The sequence below is a fragment of the Saccopteryx leptura genome, chromosome 1 (genome assembly GCF_036850995.1).
Source record: "Saccopteryx leptura isolate mSacLep1 chromosome 1, mSacLep1_pri_phased_curated, whole genome shotgun sequence".
NCBI classification, from domain to species: Eukaryota; Metazoa; Chordata; class Mammalia; order Chiroptera; family Emballonuridae; genus Saccopteryx; species Saccopteryx leptura.
This window is the reverse complement of record NC_089503.1, coordinates 260,514,290-260,536,304: the sequence shown is the minus strand read 5'-3', so window position 1 is coordinate 260,536,304 and position 22,015 is coordinate 260,514,290. Positions and strand designations below refer to the sequence as shown.

Below are 22,015 nucleotides of genomic sequence, written 5' to 3'. Positions count from 1 at the left end.
ATCACCCCATTCTGGCCACACCTGCCTCTTTGATGTTGCTCGAAGGGGTTGAGCACATTCTCACTTCAGGTCCTTTGCACATGCTGTTCCCCTGAATTACTATCTCCTTTTAGCATCCTTCACTGACCACCTATCCTTGCGTGTTGCTTTGTCTGGTTTTCTCTCCTTTGCAAAAAGCTTTCAGAAATCATCCTATTTGGTCCTCTATCACCTATCTTGCCCACCAGATAGCTGTGCTCTCTCTCCCTCAGGGTAGGACCTCCCACAGTACTGAAACACAGTAGGTGCTCAATAAATGAGTTAAGAGATGGGAAACCAGTCTTACACAGGAGGAAACAGAGGCCCAGGGAGGCCCCCAGTGCATCCATGGAGATAAACTCTGTCGGGCTCCTCGAGTCCAAGCCCAGATTGTACCAAATCCCCCTCCTGTTTGTTTGTAAATAAGCCTCCAAATGCTACAGAGAGCAGGTCAGGCTTTCCACCTGGCCAGCTTTTGACATGGAGAATCTGCTTAAGACTCCTAAGCCTCATTTCTCCATTATAAAAATGAAGTTAGAGGTCAGGTCCATGGGGTTCTGTCTTGGGCTGCCACACTAGGTACCCTCCACCACAGAGTCACCTTTGCCCTCCTATACTGGGTGACAATGGAGCCCTGAGAGGCCTTAGCCTATGCCTGGACTCTGAGAAACCCCAGTCTGAAGTGAAAGCAGAGCCAGACACAGACCCCTATGGGGTCATGGTTGGGGAAATGAAGAAAGTCTGGGAAGGCTTCCTAGAGGAGGAGATGTTGAAACTGAGTTCAGAGGCTCAGATGTGGGTCCAACAATGTGGCTAATAGTGATGAGGAGCTGGATTCTCTCTCTGAGTCTCTAGGAGAGTCATGAAGGGTGTCAGAGAAGAAAAGTGAGCATGCATCAGTTAAAGGGATCCTAGAGACAGAGAAGACGTTGTTTTAGGGGTGCTCCAGAGAGGCGAATATTGGCTCTGGCTTGTGCCTGGAGACCAGGAGTGGTGTCCCCTAGCAGATCAAGAAAAGAGGCTGCCATATCTGTCAGCCAGTTTCTGCAGAAACATTCGGTACTAGGTGGCCCCTTGTGGGCCATCACCAAGCAGGAACATGCATCCCCCACCCTGCCCCTCCTTTCCGTCTTTGCTGAGGCCTCCTGTTTTCTGTTCCCACAGTTGTTCCTTCAAGGACACAGACAAAAAGCAGGAGGAGAGGGCAGGCAAAGGAGAGGCCATGTAGGCTACTCAGCTAGAATTCGGGAGTTTGTGGGAGGAGAGCTTTCCTGGCTGAAGGGCAAGTGTGTGCTGGAGCTGTCTAAGCCTCAGCACTCTGACAAAGTGGAGGAACTAAGGCTCAGAGAAAGGGAGGATCTGAGCTCATTCTGCACATGTACACACACCCGGTTCTTTCCTAAGAACTCAAACTCAGCCAGGAATCTACAGTGTAAATCTGATCACATCCCTCTCTCTTTGGTGTCAAACTGTCCCAAGGCTCCCCAGTACCCTTAGAACAAAATTCACATACTTTATCAAGGCCCATGAGGCCATAACTGGCCACTCTACCCCTCCAAACTTCCTACTCTCCTCCCACTCGCTGTGTTCTGGCCACCTGGCCTCACCACTCTTTCTTCAATGCACCCAGCCCAGCCCTACCTCAGGGCCTTTGCACATGCTGTGCCCTCTGCTCAGAGTACTCTTTGTGAGTTATCCCTGTTTAATTCCTCAGGAAAGGTTGCAAGAAATTTGGTCATCTGTTCAGAAACACACAACAATTCCTGCCCAGGCCCATCTTACCAGCCCCCTGCCTCCATCCCTCTCCCACCAATGGTGCCAGATTTTAAATAGACTTCCAGAATAGTCCACCTCAGAGCTGATTCTCAGCCCCTCCAGGTCTTGCCACCTCCAGCTATGTGCCAAAGACCCTCAGGTTTCAGGCCCAAAGTCTTTGATCAGGGAGCTCCTGGGACAACCTGACCCCCATATCTCCCAGCATCCTTCCTGAAGTGACTGCAATTTCTCCGCCCCACTTTCTGCCCTTCATGCGGGCAGATGCTAGAGCCTTCAAGGACAGCACAGCCAAAAATAATCAGGCCCGACCTACCTCCCAAAAAGTGGAGCAGAACCTGCCCAGCCACCTGACACCATAGAGGTAATTAGTGCACATGGCAATTAGGGTAATTAGGTCTGTGGGATCCAGACCACAGTTCCAGGTTTGGAGTTGGGGGGGGGGGGTGCAAGTGCACCACCACCACAACGCCTGACCCTCCCTAGTTTTGGGAGCTTGAGTCCATAACCTGGTGCTTAACCCCCATCCCTGAGCCTCTTTGTTTCTGGGCCCGAGGGTGCCTGGCTTCATTATTTCCCAGGTGCTGTTTGTTTAATGAATTAGCCTTGCCTTGGGTAGAAGTTGAGTTGAATCTAAATTTAAGGCAAGGTCACTTTCACTAATATTGAATCATTACACTCTCCCCTGCCATGATCCTCATATATCCACCCTATGCCGGGAGATACAAAGCCAAAGGTAAGCCTCAGCTCAGCCCTTGAGCTGCCCTTAAGCTTGGGAGAGTTAGAGTTAGACACAAACATCCCCAGCCCCTTGGAGTCAGAATCGGACCAGAAAGAGGGAGGGTATTGGGAAGGGTCTAGCTTCTCAGAGAAAAGAACATTGGAGATGGGGCTTTGAGGGATGAGTAGGAGTTTTCCCCAAGGCTAAAGTGTAATGGCTGGCCTAGTTCGCATGGCTGCAGAAAAATGGGGTGAAGGGGGAGAAGGATGACTGGAGGAGCACATAGTTCAGAGCTAAAGATTTAAAGGATATTAATTACACCAGGTTGGACCTGAGCTCACACTGGGTTGGGAGCCTTCAACTCCTAAAAGGGAAGAATTGTAAGAACTTGGCTCAGGATCAAAACCACATGCCCAAACAGCCAAGAATAAATAAAATGTTTATAGCAGTGAGCTTTTATTAAGCTCCTAGAGTCATGCCCTCTTGACTCAAGGACTTGTCAGATTCTTACAGGAAACTTCAGAAGTGGGCAGCATTCTTATGCACATTTTATAGGTGCAGAAACTAAGGCACAGAGAGGGAAACTGGCCTCGTTAAAGTCACACTCTGGTAAGAGGCAGCAGGGCTGGGAGTCACTTTCTGGCTCATGTGACTCTAGAAAAAACCAAGGACCAAGGCTGGAGCCTAGAGATCCCTTCCTTCTGGAAGCATTTATAGACTTCCTACTGCAGATCACACTTGCTCTAGGTGCTGGGGCGAAGCTGTACAAGAGGTGGACAGAACCAAATTATGCCATAACAGATCGAGGTGGCCACAGTGACACATGTGGTTGGACATGTCACTTTGGGGAAGAATGACAGACTGCCCCTGATCTGGTGGGATAGGAATCCTCCAGGGAATAGAGAAGATTTAACTATAGTTCAAAGGTTGGGTCAGATTTAACTAGGCAGAGGTAATAAGTGCCACTCTACAAAGGGCTTTTCTAGAGCCAAACAAGTCATTCTAGTTTCTGTTTGGTCCCTCTTATAATGGGTTGCTCATCCCCTCATGTCCTTCTTTAACCTGAAGAAAGAGCTGTCACTTCTGGTCAGCCACCCTGGGATATTGGCCTCTGCCCACCCTATAAGGATAGCCCCTAGGAGAAGAGGCCTCAATCTGTGGTGGGGATAGCAGCTCGGCAGCCTCCCACCTATCTACATTCAGGGCACAGTGAGGATCTACTGGTATCACCTGGATCTTCATTGCCTCCTCCCCCAACTCAGCCCTGTGAGCATCAGCCCATTCACAAGGCAAGAAGTCTGAACTGACAAAGCCACTCCCCCAGTTTGGACTTGACTAAGACAATATCAGGTCAGGGCTGCTCAAGACCAGCACCATCCCAGCCCCTCCTGGAGCCTGAGGGGAACCTAGGAAATAATTCATTTCCCCACTCTCTCTCATGCTGTTGCCTTCTGCCCACACATAGAAGAAATTTGGCCTGGGCCCCTAGCCTGGCCCTCCTCAAAGAATGGCCATGTGGCCCTAGCTACACCCTAGGAATGCCTAGCAGTCTGACATTCAGCATACCCTGAATGGCTTCCAGAAGTCTCAGGTCTGCTGGCACATTTCCAGTTACTACTTATTTATTCATTTTTGGTAATAAGGAAAAGTCACTATGCACAGAACAGACCGTATTCTTTGTTCCACATAGTGTTCAAGCATTTTGTGGCTTCGGGCCTGAGAGCAAAGCCAAATCTTTTGCTTGTGCAGATGCCTTGCAAAGTTAGAAGCAGCCTGGGAAATTGAGTCTGCGCTTCCATTTCCCCAGTGAGGCTGGGGGTCCAGGATGGGCCAGCCTACCAGGAGTGACCAGGTCTGGCCACAGTTGATAAATAATATCTAATTAGATAAATATCTTATAAACAGATAACACACATCAGGGATCTCACAGAAAGGGACGGCAGCGTAAGGCAGGGTGGGGTGAGATTCCTTCTAAACCCAGGCTGGTCAGACAAGCTTCTCGAAGGAAAGTGGCCATGGAGTTGAGCCTCAAAGGACAAGGTAGAATAGTGCCTGCAGGAAGGGCATTCTTGGTGGAGGGAACCGCTTGGGCAAAGTCCTGGAGGGAGTAAACTCAGATCTTGGCCTGGGAATAAGTTTCCAGAATTCACCTAAAAGTAATTTGAAGGTAGCAAACAACTCAGATGTGTGATTCTTGTTAGGGGAACAGAAATAAAAGAAGAGGGAGAGGAGATGTGACATAGGAAACGAAAAGCAAAACCTCTGGAAAGCTCAACCATGAGCCTCAGAGCTTCAGGGAACTGTGGGTCTTGAGTTTAAGGAGCCTGGATGCCTCTGCCCATGGACCCGACAGCATTGTGTGACTTGAGACAGGCCAGGGGGCCTCGGGAGGGGATCACTGCTCAGCCCCAGAAGGACATGCTATTGGTAAGTGTTTGAAGCGCTCCCTCTGACCAGAGGTGCAATCCAGGTGTGCGGACCTAGGGGACTCACCCATTTGGTGGGAACAGGACACCGACATTCATTCTCTTCACCCTGGATTCTGGGACCCTATAACAAAGTCATAAAACCATCTTTGGCATTGTCATGTTACACAGTTACAGTTCTGTCTGTCCGTTTCCTCTGTCTCTGCGTCTCTCCCCACCTCCGCACCCTGTCTGTTTCTGGGTCTGAGTCCCACCCTCATCCCAGTCCCCTTTCCCACTCTTTCCCCACACCCCAGCCCTCTCCCATTCTTCTGGCCTCCCTTACCCCACTCTCACCCCTCCCTCTCCACGAAGGGCCAGCAGGGGGCGCTGCGGGAGGCCTCGGGGAGGCGGGGAGGCGGGGAGGCGGGGCGGGCGGCGGCCGCGTCGGGACCGGCTGTGATGGGACCGGAGGCGGCGCGGGCGGCAGCGCAGACAAAGGCGCGGGCGGCGCTGAGGGCGCGGGGAGTCGGCGCTGCGTGCCGCACCCGACTCCGCCGGTACACCGGGGAGCCTAGCCGGCAGGGTGAGCCCGACCAATGAGCTTGAGCGCTAGTGCGGGGACCCCGAAGTTCTAGGGCCGGGGGAGAGCGCGGGGGTCCCCTAAGTTCCGGACTCCGAGGCTGGGGGCGGCCGGGGAAGCTTCGAGTACCAGGTCTGGCTGGGGCTCACGGCCCCCGAAGTTCCGGAGCTCGGGTCGGGGGTCGGGTTCAGTGAGAGGGTTTCCCAAAGTTCCGCGCCCAGAGTCACAGGAAGCTGCGAAGGCGTTTCCGAAGTTCCAGACCTGGGGGTGAGGGGTGGTGCGAGGAGACCCCGAAATTCCGGACCCGGGGATGCAAGGGTGTTAGGAACCGGGTGGCGCGGAGGATCCCCGAAGTTATGAACCTGGGTTAGAGGAGGCAGATAACATGTCCCCGAAGTTCTGGACTCGGAGTCGGGGGTGTCGCGGGCATCTTGGAAGTTCCAAGGTTGGGGACCGCACATCCTAATGTTGAGGCACGCACTGGGCGCCCCACTCCTGGCGCGTGTTGGGACTTGATCCTGACTGAATATCAGGAACCCGCATTGGGGCGCCAGGGCATCGGGCGGGGTCGGGCCCCCTCTGGGAGCCTCACAGCCGCGGTATCCGAGGGGCATAACTAGTTGGTGAGTAACTTTCGTCAGACGCGCAAGTGCAGTCCCGGCCGGAAGGGCCAGCGTTCCCAGAGACCCCTGAGCTCCAGAGCCCCAGCTGGGCCCAGGACCACCATCCCCCAACCTCTGCCAGAGTTGCACACCAGGGGCTTAGGTTTCAGACCCTGCCCAGGACTGTGGGGTTAAGGGGGGCGTCTCCCTCTGACCACTGAGACTACTAAACCCTGGAGTCCCTTCTCCCTCTCCCAGCTTGCCTCCCCCAGGTCCCTCCTGAGTCTCCTGCAGATACCCTGGATGCAAGTTTGAGGATGCAGGGGAAGGGTCGGGAATCCTCCCTAGGCAGCTGTTTCTGGTTCCTGTGGGGTCATCCCCAGCAGAGAGACTGGGGAGCCCATCTCCTAATCCTGGGTCCTATCCACCCTCCATGGTATTGGGAGTGAGTGTTGATAAGCCACCTGGTGGTGGACACCAGGGTGGTCCTGTTTGACTACATCTTTTTTTGACAAGGATGGAGGGTCCCTAATTGGATTTTGACACTACATCTGTGCCTGTGCCTTAGAGTGGAAATGGAGGGATCCTTCTGTGGGCCCAGCTAGGACTGGTCTCCCAGTAGGCACCTGGTGATGCCACACTTATGGCTGGAACCCTGGTTTGAGGAGGGATGGGAGAATGTATGGGAAAGTACTGAGCAGGAGCTGGCCTTGGCTCTCTGAACCCACCGGATATTGAGGGAGCTTCACTGGGCTGGGGATTCAACATCCCGGATGATGATATGTTGAAATGTCAGGGGCCACCTGGCTCCTCAGAAAGCCATCTCCTGCCCAGGGTGTTGTAAGTGTTCTCCAGGAGGAGTCAAGGTCTCCTTGCTCTGAGTGATCTTCTGATTCCCTTACCTTTTTGATTGAAATTCTATGAAGGGTGCATCTGGTGGTAGGTCCTGAGACCTGCTTGGCCTCCCTCAAGCTGTCCTGGGGGTGGGGGTGGGAGGCGGGGAACACTCACAAGCCCCATCTACCCCAGAGGCTGAACCAGCAGCTCCTGCCACTGCTCTGGCTGCCCCTTGAAGCCCACCCAGCCCAGCTTGACCAATGTCCACAGCCAGGTGAGCCCCTGCCTCCACTGATTTGGCCCTGAGCCTTCTGGGGACGGGGTACCCAGCTCCAACTGAGTGCTCTCTCCCCATGCAGGGAACAGCCCATCTTCAGCACACGGGCACATGTGTTCCAGATTGACCCAGCCACCAAACGGAACTGGATCCCTGCGGGAAAGCATGCACTCACCGTCTCCTACTTCTATGATGCCACCCGCAATGTCTACCGAATCATCAGCATTGGGGGCGCAAAGGTCCTGGCAGGGCCTAGTTGGGGCAGCAGGCAACAGGCCTGGTCTGGTTGTTGCCTTGCTGTGTGCCAGTCTCTTCCTCCTGAAATGGCTCAGACCATATACCTTGGAGGCACTAATACAAAGTGATACCCCAGTGGTCTCTTGTTCATTATTAGCAGTCCCATTGACCCTGAACTTTGTTCTCTTCTCCCCAGGCTATTATCAATAGCACTGTCACCCCCAACATGACCTTTACCAAAACCTCCCAGAAGTTTGGACAGTGGGCAGACAGTCGTGCCAACACTGTCTATGGCCTTGGCTTTGCTTCTGAACAGCATCTGACCCAGGTGGGTCTCGGGTATGTGGTAGGAGGGATAAGGCTGGGCCTGGGTATTCTCTTGGGTGCACTGGGGCCCTTGGTCAGGTGCTGGGCCTCTACCTTCCCAGCTGTAGAACTGGACAAGCCAGAAGCCCCTTCCCAATTCCCTGGTTCACATCCCAGCCCTGCAGGCCACCTGCTCCAATTTCAACACACTCTGCCCCTCTCTGGGTTCCTGGGCTGGGCTGGGTGCTTTCCCCACACATGCTAACACTATATCATTGCTGCCCTCCACCCTCTGCTGTCTCTAGATGTCAGTATTGTTTTATCTACTATTTTCCTGGATGGTTGGTTAGTGTTCTTGGAGTTATTCTCAGGCATAACAATTTTCTTCTTCAATTAGTTTTCATTTTCCTTTCATATTTAGGTCTTGAATTTATTTCTGTGGGTAGTATAAAGCAGGAGTATTTTTTCCTACATGAGTATGTAAGACTCCTCCATGAACTTCCCACCTCCCTCCCTCAAGCCCACTCTGCTCATTGGGTCATCATTTCCTAAGCCTTCTTCCCACTCTAGCAGTTCATGAGATGAGGGGATACACAGAGTTGCTAAGTCCCTTTGAAAGTGACAGGGCCTGCCCAGGCGGTGGTGCAGTGGATAGAACGTCGGACTAGTATGCGGAGGACCCAGGTTCAAAACCCTGAAGTCACCAGCTTGAGCGCGGGCTTATCTGGTTCGAGCAAGGCTCACCAGCTTAAGCCCAAAGTCACTGGCTTGAGCAAGGGGTCACTCGGTCTGCTGTAGCCCCCCGGTCAAGGCACATATGAGATAGCAATCAATGAACAACTAAGGTGCCACAACGAAGAGCTGATGCTTCTCATCTCTCCTTCCTGTCTGTCTGTCCCTATCGGTCCCTCTCTCTGTCTCTGTCACACACACACAAAAAGAAAGTGACAGGGATGTGCTGGCTGGTAGTAACCTGGTGGGGTGTCGGGGAGGGGGCCAAGGGTTTATTGACTGTCTATTTCTGTTCCCCTTCCTCAGTTTGCTGAGAAGTTCCAGGAAGTAAAGGAAGCAGCGAGGCTGGCAAAGGAGAAATCTCAGGATGGGGGGGAGCTCACCAGTCCAGCCCTGGGGCTTTCCACCCACCAGGTCAGCACTCCCTGTCCCATGCCTGCCTGACAATATTGGAGGGTGGGAGGAGGGGGTCCCTGCATTGTGTTGTGTCAGTGCCCAGAACTAAATGCACACAAACTGTGGCAGGGACCACGGAGGAGGAGTGTGGGTGCTATGGAGCATGTCAAGGGAAATCTGGCCTAACTTTGGGTCAGGAAGACCAGAAAGCCAGCTCAGATGACCAAGTCAAAACCCGGAAGTTGAGATGGCTAGGGAAGCAGAGTAAAGAACTGTTTCTGGGCAGTTTCTCCCATTAATTTATGCAGCGTAATTTATTAACCACCTGCTGTGTGCTGGGCCCAGGGCTGGACTGGGGTTACAGAGATGAAAAAGCAGGCTGGCTCCTGCTCTCAGGGCTCATGAAGTGGATTCATAAGAAATTCAGCCTGGTGGAGAGGGCTTATTGTAGGTACTGTTCCTAGGTTTTCAGATTGACTTTCCCCTCGCAGCCCCCAGATTTCTAGTATCTCAGTGGGTTTAGACTGGCCAGCATCAAGCTTGCACCTGAGGAATTGGTGAGAGCCCAAGCAGGCAAGGTTGGGGACCATGGAGGTTGGATGAGGATGAGAGGGGTGCGCTCGGATCCCAGTGCTGGGAAGATCGCCTGCCCTCAGTCATGACCCTAATAACATAAGTCCTGACCCTAACCATGACCTACTAACTGATCCTTGACCGAAGCCCCACCTGCCCACACTCTTAGGTGCCCCCGAACCCCCTCGTCAGCGCCAATGGCCCCCCCAGCGACGAGAAACTGTTCCGCAGCCAGAGCGCGGAAGCCCCTGGCCCTGCTGAGCGAGAGCGGCTCAAGAAGATGCTGTCGGAGGGGTGAGGGAATAGGGCGGGGCATGGGGGTCACGGCAGGGCCAAGGGCTGCAGGAGGAGCGTCTCAGAAGCCGCTGGAGCGCAACCAGCGGCCGATCTGACTATGGGTACAGGGAAGCGGTTAACCCCAGTCCTGCCCCTTCCGGAGAGGAACTCACCCTTCTACTCACTCCGGCTTTGGTCACGCCTTTTAGGGAGATGATCCCGCCCCGTCCCTTTCACACCTCCCCTAGTTAGTTCTAAACTCCCCTGCGCCTCCCTACCCTACCCGGTTGTGGCTACATCCCCATGGCTTGCCCATGGGACATTCTCATTGTCTCACTGAGGAAATAACCGGTGCCTACTCAGACCCGACCCTCGCCCACCCCCTAGCACCGCCCCCCTAGCCACACCTCCAGTAAGACTCCTTCCCGGGTTTTCTGGGCGCTGGCTCCGCCGCCAAGCTTTGTCCTGCTTCACCCTGCCGCTGCCCATTGTACCGCTCTCCGCACACCAAGTCCACTGTGGCCCCTCCCATAGACCGCCCGGCCCAGTCGGCCCCACCCCTAGCCTAGCGTCTGCTTGCCTGGCTTCACATGGTGTCGACCTGTGCGTCTCCGCAGTTCCGTGGGCGAGGTACAGTGGGAGGCCGAGTTCTTCGCTCTACAGGACAGCAATAACAAGTTGGCCAGCGCCTTGCGAGAGGCCAACGCAGCTGCCGCTCAGTGGAGGCAGCAGCTGGAGGCCCAGCGCGCAGAAGCCGAACGGCTGCGGCAGCGGGTAAGGAGACCCCTCCCTCTCAGAGACCCCGCGACCCAGACAACTGTAGCCCCTGCATGCACGCGTCCTGTGTGTCCTGGGTACGCCGACTGGCTGTGTGAACTCCACAGATCACTTCCTTGAGCCTTAGTCTTGTACTCTGTAAAATGGGTATGATACAGCATAACCTCAGAGGGGTGTCAGACCAGAGGCGGATTAAGGTCGGTTGAGGACCCAGGCGCAGAATATTGGGCTCCTTAAAAAAAAAAAAGACAAGGAAAATAAAAATACATGTTAACCATACTTTTAAATAAGTAAAAAATATGTACTATTAATGTTAAAATCGCACATGAGACCAAACTTGGTATCATTAGAAAAAAGTGTGAATTGGGGTTTTGTGGGGCCCTTCAGAAGTCGGTGCTGGTGCACCCACCGTTAAATCCGCCTGTGTCAGACTCTAACAGTCTTCCCTACCAGGGGCAGGGTGGTACCTCCAAGCAGAGGGGGGCAAATAAATGCCTAGTCACAGGCAGAACTAAGCAGAAGGTAGATTCCTCAGGGAGTTGCTGACCTTTCTGTCCATGCAGGTGGCTGAGTTGGAGGCACAGGCAGCCACAGAGGCAACCCAAGTCTGTGAGGAGGGGACAGGCCAGTCGCTGGAGCAGCTGGAGTCCCTAGTGCAAACCAAGGATCAGGTGAGCACTGAGCAGGTTAGAGTATATATTTATGTATGTCACCAGGCTTCACTTCCCAGACCTATGGGGGAAGCCAGGACCCCCACATCACCCTGGAAACTTCTCCACTAGGAGATCCAGACACTGAAGACCCAGGCTGGTGGGCCTCGAGAGGCCCCTGATGCAGTGGAGTGGGAGGAGACGCTGCAGAAGGTGCAGGTGTGTGTGGTTGCCAGGGGGTGGAATGACTGCACTTGGGCAGCCAGCCTCTGGTGTGGGATAGACTTGGTATCTTCCCTTCCTGGCCCATCCCCGAGCCTGTTTCTCCACCTGTAAATGGGATCAGGAAGATATCTTTCTAAGGCTGTGAAGGATTGGGAAAACTAGATGCATGGAAGGTCTGAGGTGGTTTGTAAATGGTTGTTATTGGTACATTTTTGAGCCACTCATTTATTTATAAACAAGCAGTTTTTAATTCCCCATTGAGCTCCAGTTCTTGACCCCATGAAGTCCTCACTCATCCCCAGCCTGAGATAGGAGCCTGCATTTGAACTCAGGTCCAGCTGACCTGACTTTCACTAAAAACTTTATCCAAGAAACATTCATGGAACATGTCTTGGGAGTTTGCAGGTGGAGGTATTAAAAGATCTGGTGTCCCCAAAAGTGTCCTGGGGAGAAAGTTGGGGAAATATGCCAGTTTCCTGGGCAGAGGGCACAGCATGTGCAAAGGCCTTGAGATAGGGAGGACATCAACATGTTGACCACAAGGCCAGTGAGGTTGTGTTGGAATAAGAAAGGAGGAGAGGGATGGTATGTATTTCATGGATTTCATCCCCAGCCTGATCAGTCACAGGAGGGCTTTCAGAAGAGAGGCATTATGTTCTGTGATGTTCAAATTGGCCTTGGGACCAGGGAGTGTCTCCAACACAGGTAGCAGGGAGGACTGGCTGTGTGATCTCCACAGATCACTACCTTGAGCCTTAGTCTGGTACTCTGTAAAATGGGTATGATACAGCATAACCTCAGAGGGGTGTCAGACCAGAGGCGGATTAAGGTCGGTTGAGGCCCCAGGCACAGAAGAAAATATTGGGCTCCTTAAAAAAAGACAGGGAAAATAAAAATACATGTTGGCAACCATCTTGGCTGACCAGATGGAGGGCTTGGCCCACATTGGGGTTGTGGATGGCATTCAGATACTGACACCCCGGGCAGTGCTGGGTGACCCTAGACACCTGTGAGGGCCCTTAACCCCACCCATCCTCTCCCTGCAGGGCCTGGAAACCCGCAACGTGGAATTGGAGCACCAATTACAGGTTACAGAGCAGAGTCTGGAGGAGGCTCGGGCCGAGCGGGAACAGGCAAGGGCCGAGGTGGCCCGGGCTGCGCAGCTGCTGGACGTCAGGCTTTTTGAGCTGAGCGAGCTGCGGGAGGGCCTGGCCCGCTTGGCTGAAGGTGCGCCCTGAGCCCAGTCCAGCTGCCAGTCCTCATAGGAGCTCAGGCCTACGGGAGCAGGTTGTATACAAATGCTTCCTACCTGGGGCACAGGCTGGCCGCAGGCGGTCCAGCAGGCCATTCACCCTGGCAGGGACCAGGGCCGATTCAGCCCAGGAGGGGCTGGCCTGGCCACTCACCCTTCAGCAGTTATTTGGGGCTTCTCACTATGTAGGATTTTTTTTTAGAAAATTTAATTTAATGGGGTGACATTGATCAATGAGTACTGTACATAGGTTTTAGGTAAACATCTCCATAACATTTGAACAGTTGATTGTGTTGTGTGCCCATCACCTGAAGTCAAATCATTTTCCGTCACCGCATATTTTCCCCTTTATACCCCCTGCCTTGCGTAGGATTTCTAGAATCATCAAAGCATTACTGGTGCCCAGACTACATTTCTAAGTCTGGCTCTGTGGGTACCTAAGCACTGTCACTAGACCCTCTCCTGTTTACTTTGGGTACACCTTAGCTGCCCCATCAGTGTAGGGTGAGACTCAGCCCAGTGAGGGGCCCAGCCCACACAGCTCTGCCTGGTTCTGCTGCCCCCATCCCCTTAGGCTCAATCCATACTGTCTAGACCAGTTTTAGACTTAGGTGGCCCCTGGTTAAGCCCCAGTTCACTCTGGCTACAACCCCCAAATCTGATGAAGTGGGCAAGCAGAAAAGCTCCTCAGACCACAGCCATGTTCACAGAGGAGGGGATGATCTCACCAACCTCATGGCCACATTTGGAGAGTTGCAGTTTCTGTGTCCATTTCCCAAATGGCAAAAGTAAGGGTCACCCAGCTGGAACAGCCAGCACTGCAGTTCAAAGTTTAGGGCTTGGCCCAACAGGACTGGAAAACTGGGGGTGGGATGGCGTAACATGTAGTTCTGGGAGACTTAAAAGGCACAAGAGGCCATAACCTCCTTTCCTGCCCAATCCCTCAAGTCAGACAGGTAAGTCAATAGACCTATTTATTGAGTGTCTCCTGCAAATGACACACCTTTACTCTTGGGTTCCATGGCAACTCCCTCACCCATGGTGACCCTTGTCACTGTATGGAGATGAGCCCAACATGGCCAGTGTTCTTTCCTTTACAACCTGACTTTGGTCAAGACTCTAAAGGGCCAGCCAGGACCATAGGGTGGAGGAGCCATGTACTGCACAATGTGGGTGTCATTGGGCTCCACTGAGGGGGGCTAGGCAGGCTGGGAGAGGGGGTTTTCAACAGGGTAAGACCCTTCAACTCCAACCCTCAGATCAACGAAGGAATCTGTCAGCATGCAGGGGCCCAGTGGGGCTCAGGCAGGGCCCTGGGTGGGTGCTGGGGCCTCTTGGGCCTCAAGCTGAGCCTTGGATGAACGTCCTCTGCCGCCAGGGCCACCAGCCATCTGCTGCTGCAATGTATGTTCCACCTGCTTCCTGAAACGCTGGTTCTTCTGCTTGATCTTGGCCAGCTCAGCCTTACGTTTGGCCTCCAGGTCAGGGTCCTGGTTCAGGGAGGATGGGGAGGTGGCTGAGCTGGTGGTCATCCCCTACCTCAGGAACCCTGCCTCCCACCTGCTGGCTCAGCCCTCACCTTCCCCTCCAGGATGAGCTGCTTCCGCTTATTAATTTCCTTCTTTTCATCAAAGTTGGCTGCCTCAAATTTCTGGGGTAGGTGGGAGAGGGAGAGGCTGTCAGAGGGGGCTGGAGGTCCCCATCTTGAGGGGACCACCCTGGGTCCCAAGGATTAGCTCCCCAACACTCACAATTTCACATTCTCTCCGGACCATATTGACCTGCGTGAGAATCTGCAGCACCTCAGCCTCCTCCACCACGAACTCCTCCAGCTTCTTTTCTGTGGGGACAGTGGGGGAGGGCGAACACGACAGGGAGAAGGGATTTCACTCACTTAATGAGTTCTCAGTGCAATGAGGCATTCAAGGCATCTTAGATCGTATCAGTTAAGTCAGGTGGGCAAGATCTGGGATTTCAGACCTAAGAAGGTATAGAATGCTTTTTGTGTTTGTGTATGTGTGTGGTTATTAACACCATGAACTTGACTGGGAATATTTATTTTTTGGACAGTGTCCTTTAAAGTCAAGGAGTTTCTGAATTTTAGGACAGTGTGGTGATTGGAGATACCCTAGTGGTTCTTCATTTTAGCTACACATTAAACAACTTGAGGCAGGTTTTAAACAGACTCAGTCCCCATCCTTAGGACCTCTGACCCATCCACAGGGACGATCCACACAGCATGGTCTCAGAAACCAAAGTCCCTGCCCACTGGACATGGCTTTTGGCTGCTGAGAGCCATAATGGGGAGCTTGTACTTCAATAACTGGGCAAAAAAAAAATTCTTTTTTTTTGTTGTGTAAGAGAGTACAGTTTAAGTCCGTTCATGTGAGAAGGCAGGTGGGCATCCTGCCCCTGCCCCATTACTTACTGATCTGCTCCTCAATAGCATGTACCAGGTGGATGTCATACTGTGTCACCAGTGTAATGGCCTGTCCCTGCCGCCCTGTGAGGATACACCAGTTATCAGGATGAGGGATTAACAGAGGCAGGTCAGGACTCCTTTCAATTGAGGGCAGCAGAACTTGATGGGTACGTGGGGGTAGGTGAAGGAAGTCCAGAGTATCAGGGCTCGACCCCCAGCCAGACCTGTGTAGTGTGTGGGTCTGTCTCGGGGGAGCTATAGGACACCAGGGAGAGGCAGCTCTCCTGCCACCTTGGCCCTACATGGAGGTGGGCAATGGTGGCTGATTTCCCTTTTCAGCATGGCTGCCAGACTGAGTGATGTCAGCAATAAGCCCTGACAAGCCTCAGCCCAGATTTGTACGTGCCAACTTCTCCATCCTGTTTCTGTGACAATGACTAGTACTGGACCAGCACTAACAGCTGATGAAGCCCATGACCCTTGGAGCCGCTCCAAACAGGCGGCATGTTCTCATCACCCATGATTTAATGAGAGTGTAAGGCCCAGAAAGCTGAAGTGACCTCCCTGAGGCCACAGGGCAGGAGAGAAGGAACAGGTCCAGTATAGCCCCAGAAGCCTCGTCTCTACTCCAGGCATGAGAAAATCTCACAAATGCAGTATCTCTCCCTGGCAGGGCTGGGGAGCAGAAAGATGGATGCTTCCTTGGCCCCTGGCTAGGGTTACACTGAGCACACTGAGAAGCTAAACTTGGCACCAAATCCCATAGGGCAACATCACACCAGGACTCATGCACCCACTCACTGCAAGGTCCCAAATGGCAGCCCTGACAGGAGAAGAGGACTGGAGTGAGGTAATAGGAAGTGGTAAGGATTTGTGAGTATGCGCCACATCTCCAGGAGACAGAGTGTAGGTCACATAGAAATGCCAAAGTACAGTCACTGCCTTTGCTTTTAAAAGGACAATTCCCCAATTTGCAAATGCTGTCTCTTAACATTTCTCACCTGCAGGCTGTATCCCTCCTGTTGTACCAGCTAATGATTAGTTTCTCAATGTGTAGGGCAGGCTGAAGGAATAGGTCCCCAAAGGCCACCATCCTGTCTGCTCACCTGCACGGGCTGTCCGGCCAACTCGGTGGATGTAGATCTTTGGGAGGCCAGGGGTGTTGTGGTTGATGACCACCTGTACTGTGGGAATGTCCAGGCCCCTAGAGGCAGAGGCCAATCAACACCACTATCCACATGCAGAAACCGAGGCTGAGACTCATCCAATGTCACTTAGCAGTGAAGCTGGGGTTGCCCAACCCTTGCCCAAGGCCAGCCTCCCCTTCTGGCCCCTCTTTGGGATGGGACTGGGCCAGTGCACAGGAGGGAGTACCCTGGGCCACTCACCGGGAGGCCACATCTGTTGCAATCAGGATCCGATAGATGCTTGACTTGAACTTGGCCAGGGCAGCAAAGCGTTCTTTCTGAGCCAGATAAAGGAGAAAAATTGAGGGATGGGGGCTAGGGGTCAGTTAGCACCATGGTAAATGTTCAAGCACTCACTAGATGAAGCCTGAGAACAGAGCAGGGGCAAGGATGGTGCTGTCCTCACAGTCCAGTGAGGGAGATGACTGAAAAAGCCAAACCAGGGCAGACAGGGGTAGCAGGAAGAATGTTCCAGGCAGAGGGAAGAGCCTAGCCAAGGGTCCTGTGGCTGGGAGGAGTCTCAGGCAAGGCTGGCAGGCGGGGGTCTGCTCACCTGTTTCATTATAGAATGCAGAGCCACAGCGGGGAAGTTGAACTTGCGTAGCATCATGCACAGGATCTGGCAGGTCCTGGTCAGAAAGACACACTGGCAGCCCCTCCAAACCTGCGACCCTGGGAAAGTGCTCCTGCCCCCACCCCTGCCGAGGACCCCAAGCAGATGGTCCTGCACAAATGGAAAAGGGCAAGCAAAGGTGCTGGGTGTCTTGCCCACTGACATTCTCTCTGTAGACTCTTCTCCTAGCCTAAGCCAATGAGTCATCCAGACTTAGCCCCACATCCAGACTTTTCAGGAAGCCAATAAATTCTTGAGAAGTAGCACCAGGTAGGAGGTCCTGTCAATGTGGCACGGACTTCCCATTGACTGGCTCATACTAGAACAGTTTACAGTTTCTTGACAATACCACGACGTGCTTCAGAATATTCTAAAGTACCCTGTGGGAAGACCAGCCCTGAGTGTGGATGCTGCTGCACTGGGCCTCCATAACACCTTAGACCACAACAAATAGGCTGGTCCAAGCTGGGCAGAGCTGGGGACCCCTGGTTCTTTGGGTTAAGGGAAGATCTGAGGAATCCCAAATCCTGGTTACAACTTTAGGAGAGGCGACCATGGTGAGCTGCCTGATCTCTGAGTCTCCTGAAGCAAATCTTTCAAAACCTCTGGTCTGAGCAGAGGCCCTGGAGTGCTGAGATTGACTGTGTTCCTCCCACCTGTGACCTCGGGTCACCTATTGGGCCTCTATGAAGGTCTGTGGGAGGCAGGCCCACTGAGCTCACTTGCATGTGTTGGTGAAGATGATGATGGACCAATCCTCATGTTCATCCTGGAAGTTCTGAATCAGATGGACCAAGTAGGCATCCTTAACCTTCTCAGGCACCAGTAGGTAGTGCTGGTGTAGCTGTTCTACTGTGCGCACCCTGGGAAGGGGTGGGCCTCAGTTTCCCCGTCTGTTGAATTCAGCCAGTGCCCTGCCCCTCCAATGGGCAATAACCTCCATTGAGGGTAACCTCCCCACCACCCCACCACCTCCTGCCTGCCCCTGCCAGCCCTGGAATGTGTCTGTAGACTCACGGGGCCTGAGCCTCCCAGAAGAAGGGCTGGTTGGTGGCCAGGCCCTGCAGCTCCCTGAGTGTGTCGGTCAGGGTGGCACTGAAGAGTAGTGTCTGCCTGCGTGCAGGCACAGCCGCCAAGATAGCCTCCAGGTCCACGGTGAAATCAGTGCAGCCCTGCTCCAACAGCCGGTCCGCCTCGTCCATCACCTGCGACACAGGCAGCAGCACATAGTGGTAGGGGTTTGGGATGGGGATGTTATCTGAGGTTGGCCTGCCACTCTCACGTGCCTCCTTCCCAGCTTTGGCCATGGGCGCAGGGGCATTCTCCCTTGAGGTTTTAGAGGCCCTGCTCCCTCACCTGTCTCAGCTCCAATGTCACTTCCTTAGACAGGCCCAACCACCCTTGCTGGTATAGGCCACCTCATCTTGGCCTCTGAGCTGTTCCTAACATTGTCCTGGATGGCTTATGGACCACATTTTCCAAATGGATGAATCAGTGCTGAGGCCAACTCACCAGAAAGCGGATCTTCTTGATGCTGAAGGTGTTGGAGCTGCGGAGGTGGTCAGCCAGGCGCCCTGGGGTGGCGATAACCACGTGTGGTTTCCGGGAGAGCTCCAGGGCCTGGGCCACCATGTCTGTAGGTAATGGGCAAGAAGTGGGGCTCAACAGGTGGTTCAAGGCTGCAGGGATCCCACGCCCAGAGCCTTCCTGGGGCCCCTGTACCCATGCCGCCGACAATGATGCATTCTTTCAGGCCCAAAGGCTTCCCCAGGACCCGGAACTGCTCTGCGATCTGGTAGGCCAGCTCCCTGTGGGTATGAAGCCAGGCTGGGTTACATAGCGGTTCTGTGCCTACCTCCCATTTCTAGCTCCACCCTAGAGCTTCCTGACTCACTCTTATCTATCCATGGCTCCCAGTCTCCCTTGGACAAAATCTCTGACAATTAGCACTGGAGAACTGTATAGGCACTTTCCCCTCACCAGACTGAGCCCAGAACAGCCCATGGCACCTCCCCTAGCAGTCCCACTCAGTCTGGCCTCTCCTCCTCCCATATTCTCAGCAACAGCCTTGACACCAGTCACCAAAGCCTAATACCTGAGCGTTAGTCCCTTACCCCACCTCCCCAAGGCTAGTCAGTATCCAACTTCTCTTCTCTCTGCCTCTCAGCCTTAGCTCCAACCAGGTCTCTCTTGGGCCCATGTCCCCGCTTCCTGGCCTCCTCCTGTCTTGCCTTCTGTCACTCACATTCCCTCAAAATCAATTCTAACCTGGCGTTTAAGGCCCTTTTCAGGCTAGCTCTAATATGCCTGGCCCCCAGGACCCTTTCTGTATCCTGCCTCTCACATCTCTGCATGAGTGCACTAGCAATTCCCTCTGCCTAGATTAACTTTCCCCAAACAAGTTCCTTTGAGAGACACTTCTCATTCCTTAAGGAACCCTTGACTGAAGTGTTCCTTGATCTCACCCTTTCCCAGGTCACACTTTCATAACACAGTGCTTAACTCATCTGCCATTTCAGAACGTGTCATGTCAACCACCCTCTCTATGTGACCAATAATGGAAGATATACCTATTCTTAAGCTACAAAACTACTGACAGATCCTGTCTGGCCAGTGCTTGCCCTGAGTCAAACGCTATGCTCAACATTTTTCACATGCTATATTACTTAATTCTGTAGCACCCATAAGAGGAGGCATGATTTGTTTCCATTATGCATACAGGGAAAGTGTGGCTCACAGAGATAAAGAACTTGCCCAAGAGAACACAGCTGGTTAACTTACCCAGAGGTCTGTGGGGAGCTCACCTTGTGGGTGTCAGGACAAGGCAGAAGATACCATAGGGATCCTCAGACAGTTTCTGCAAGATGGGCAGGACAAACGCTGCCGTCTTGCCACTGCCTGTATTAGCACAGCCCAGGCAGTCCCGACCTGGGCAGAGTGCAAAGCAACATCAACAGTTTAGGTGCAGATAAATGTTCCATTGAACAGTTAATGTATGCCTGATACTGGCCCATCCCTTTTCCATTCTGGGGATACTGACAAATTTTAGGAGGAAGAGACCATTATCATTCCCATTTAACAGAAGCAAAAACAGACTCAGATTTGCTCAGGAACACAGTTGGTGAATAGCAGACTGGATTGGAATCTACTTCCATGACCCAAGATGTTATATCTACTACCTCATGTGGACTACCCCCCGCCACCATCATCTCAGCATGGGGAACCTGGAATGCCCTCCTCCAATCTGCATCTTATGCTCCCTATTAATTCTTTCACATGTTTATTTAATCCAGGGGTAGTCAACCTTTTTATACCTACCACCCACTTTTGTATCTCTGTTAGTAGTAAAATATTCTAACCGCATTACTGGTTCCACAGTAATGGTGAGTTATAAAGTAGGGAAGTAACTTTACTTTATAAAATTTATAAAGCATAGTTACAGCAAGTTAAAGCATATAATAGTAATTACTTACCAAGTACTTTATGTCAGATTTTCACTAAGTTTGGCAGAATAAGTCTTTATAAAACAACTTACTATGGTTAAATCTATCTTTTATCTATACTTTGGTTGCTCTGCTACCGCCCACCATGAAAGCTGGAACGCCCACTAGTGGGCGGTAGGGACCAGGTTGACTACCACTGATTTAATCCATCAACTTGTCACGTCCTAGGCTTCCTGAGGGCATCTCTGCAATGGCAAAACTGGGTTGGGCTAGCCCGACCAGGCGGTGGCGCAGTGGATAGAGCATCAGACTGGGATGTGGAGGACCCAGGTTCCAGACCCCAAGGTCACCAGCTTGAGCACGGGCTCATCTGGTTTGAGCAAAGCTCACCAGATTGGACCCAAGGTCGCTGGCTTGAGCAAGGGGTTACTCAGTCTGCTGTAGCCCCACGGTCAAGGAACATATGAGAAAGCAATCAATGAACAACTAAGGTGTCCCAACAAAAAACTAATGATTCATTCTTCTCATCTCTCTCTGTTCCTGTCTATCTGTCCCTATCTATTCCTCTCTCTCTGTCTCTATAAAAACAAAACAAAACAAAAAAAACAAAAAAACTCAGTTGGGCTAGAAGAGTGGGGAGAAGAACAGTCATGGAGCCAAAGTCCTTGATCTATCAGTAATTTTGACAACCTGTTTCCGGATGTAAAATGAAGACAGCAGGACCTGGCGGGTGGCTCAGTGGATAGTGCGTAGGTCCATGAATGGACATCCTGGGTTTGATAACCGGTCAGGTAACACAAGAGAAGCAACCATCTGCTTCTGTCCCGTTCCCTCTTCCCCTTCTTTCCCTCTTCCTCTCGCGCAACCTGTGGCTCAATTGGAGCGTCCACCAGGTTCTGGGTTGGTCTGAGCAGCCGCAGGTGCTAAAAAACAGCTCCTACTCGAGCATCAGCCCGGCCCTAGATGGAGGTGGATCCGGCAGGGGCCCATGCGGGAGTCTGCCTCACTATCTCCCCTCCTCTGACTTAAAAAAAAAAAAAAAATGAAGACAGTAATGCAACTTCTCTTAAAATTTCCCAGTACTATCGGTTAGTCATCCACCAAACCTCCCTGATTCTGAGAATATGTAGGTTTCAGAGGTTAAGAGGTTTTACATCACTTGTGTGCGGACACACAGCAAGTCAGTCCAGCAACCTAAAAGCCAACAACGCTGCTTAGTCTGCCTCCGGAACCCAGGCTCCCTGAAATGCCCGAAAACCAGCATGTGTAAGGGGAAGAGAGGAAGAGACAGGGGCGCAGACGCCTCCTGGGGACGAGGACGGGCCATACTTACCTTCCAGAATGGCGGGGATGCAGCCGAGTTGCACAGGTGTAGGTTGCTTCAAACCCAGCTGCCGACATTGTTCCACGAGCCACGACGAAAGCCCTAGACCCGAGAACCCAGACATTTTCTCGGCTCGCTACTAAACCCGTGTGAGCCGCGCTTCCGGCGCGTGCCAATGACGCAATAAAAAGTTTCCCGTTCTTTGGATCCGATTCCTGCGTGGTCCCACCTCCGTTCCATTCCCAGCCTGACCACATCTTTACCATGTTTTCCCGAATCCCATTGTCTGGCAGGATTAAATAAAACTACAATTCTCGAAATGCCCTGCGAGACGCACTTGCGTCACCCTCCGGAACGAACAAACTATATTTACCGGCGTGCCCCGC

The 22,015-nt window shown here is 52.7% G+C and overlaps 2 protein-coding genes across 5 annotated transcripts; one reads left to right on the top strand and one right to left on the bottom strand.

Moving 5' to 3' along the window:
• The first annotated feature begins 5,362 nt into the window (after nucleotides 1-5,362).
• HOMER3 (homer scaffold protein 3) lies at nucleotides 5,363-12,921 on the top strand. Of its 4 annotated transcripts, none has more exons than XM_066350439.1 (10): nucleotides 5,363-5,503; nucleotides 7,132-7,213; nucleotides 7,299-7,455; nucleotides 7,650-7,781; nucleotides 8,798-8,905; nucleotides 9,630-9,754; nucleotides 10,354-10,510; nucleotides 11,077-11,184; nucleotides 11,296-11,382; nucleotides 12,435-12,921. In XM_066350439.1, the coding sequence occupies exons 2-10, from the start codon at nucleotides 7,200-7,202 to the stop codon at nucleotides 12,624-12,626; spliced, it is 1,080 nt and encodes a 359-aa protein (XP_066206536.1). In that variant the 5' UTR covers nucleotides 5,363-5,503; nucleotides 7,132-7,199; the 3' UTR covers nucleotides 12,627-12,921. The 4 variants fall into 4 exon arrangements, with proteins under 4 accessions (XP_066206536.1, XP_066206565.1, XP_066206555.1 ...); XM_066350449.1 differs by having other exon boundaries at nucleotides 5,375-5,477; XM_066350468.1 differs by lacking the exon at nucleotides 7,132-7,213.
• A 676-nt stretch (nucleotides 12,922-13,597) lies between these two features.
• On the bottom strand, nucleotides 13,598-21,900 carry DDX49 (DEAD-box helicase 49). The gene is made up of 13 exons (XM_066350427.1): nucleotides 21,639-21,900; nucleotides 19,667-19,790; nucleotides 18,585-18,670; nucleotides 18,375-18,496; nucleotides 17,880-18,067; nucleotides 17,585-17,725; nucleotides 16,803-16,878; nucleotides 16,451-16,527; nucleotides 16,169-16,266; nucleotides 15,069-15,143; nucleotides 14,392-14,480; nucleotides 14,220-14,291; nucleotides 13,598-14,130 (listed from the first exon to the last, which is right to left on the bottom strand). The coding sequence occupies exons 1-13, from the start codon at nucleotides 21,751-21,753 to the stop codon at nucleotides 13,942-13,944; spliced, it is 1,452 nt and encodes a 483-aa protein (XP_066206524.1). The 5' UTR covers nucleotides 21,754-21,900; the 3' UTR covers nucleotides 13,598-13,941.
• Between the last annotated feature and the right edge of the window lie 115 nt (nucleotides 21,901-22,015).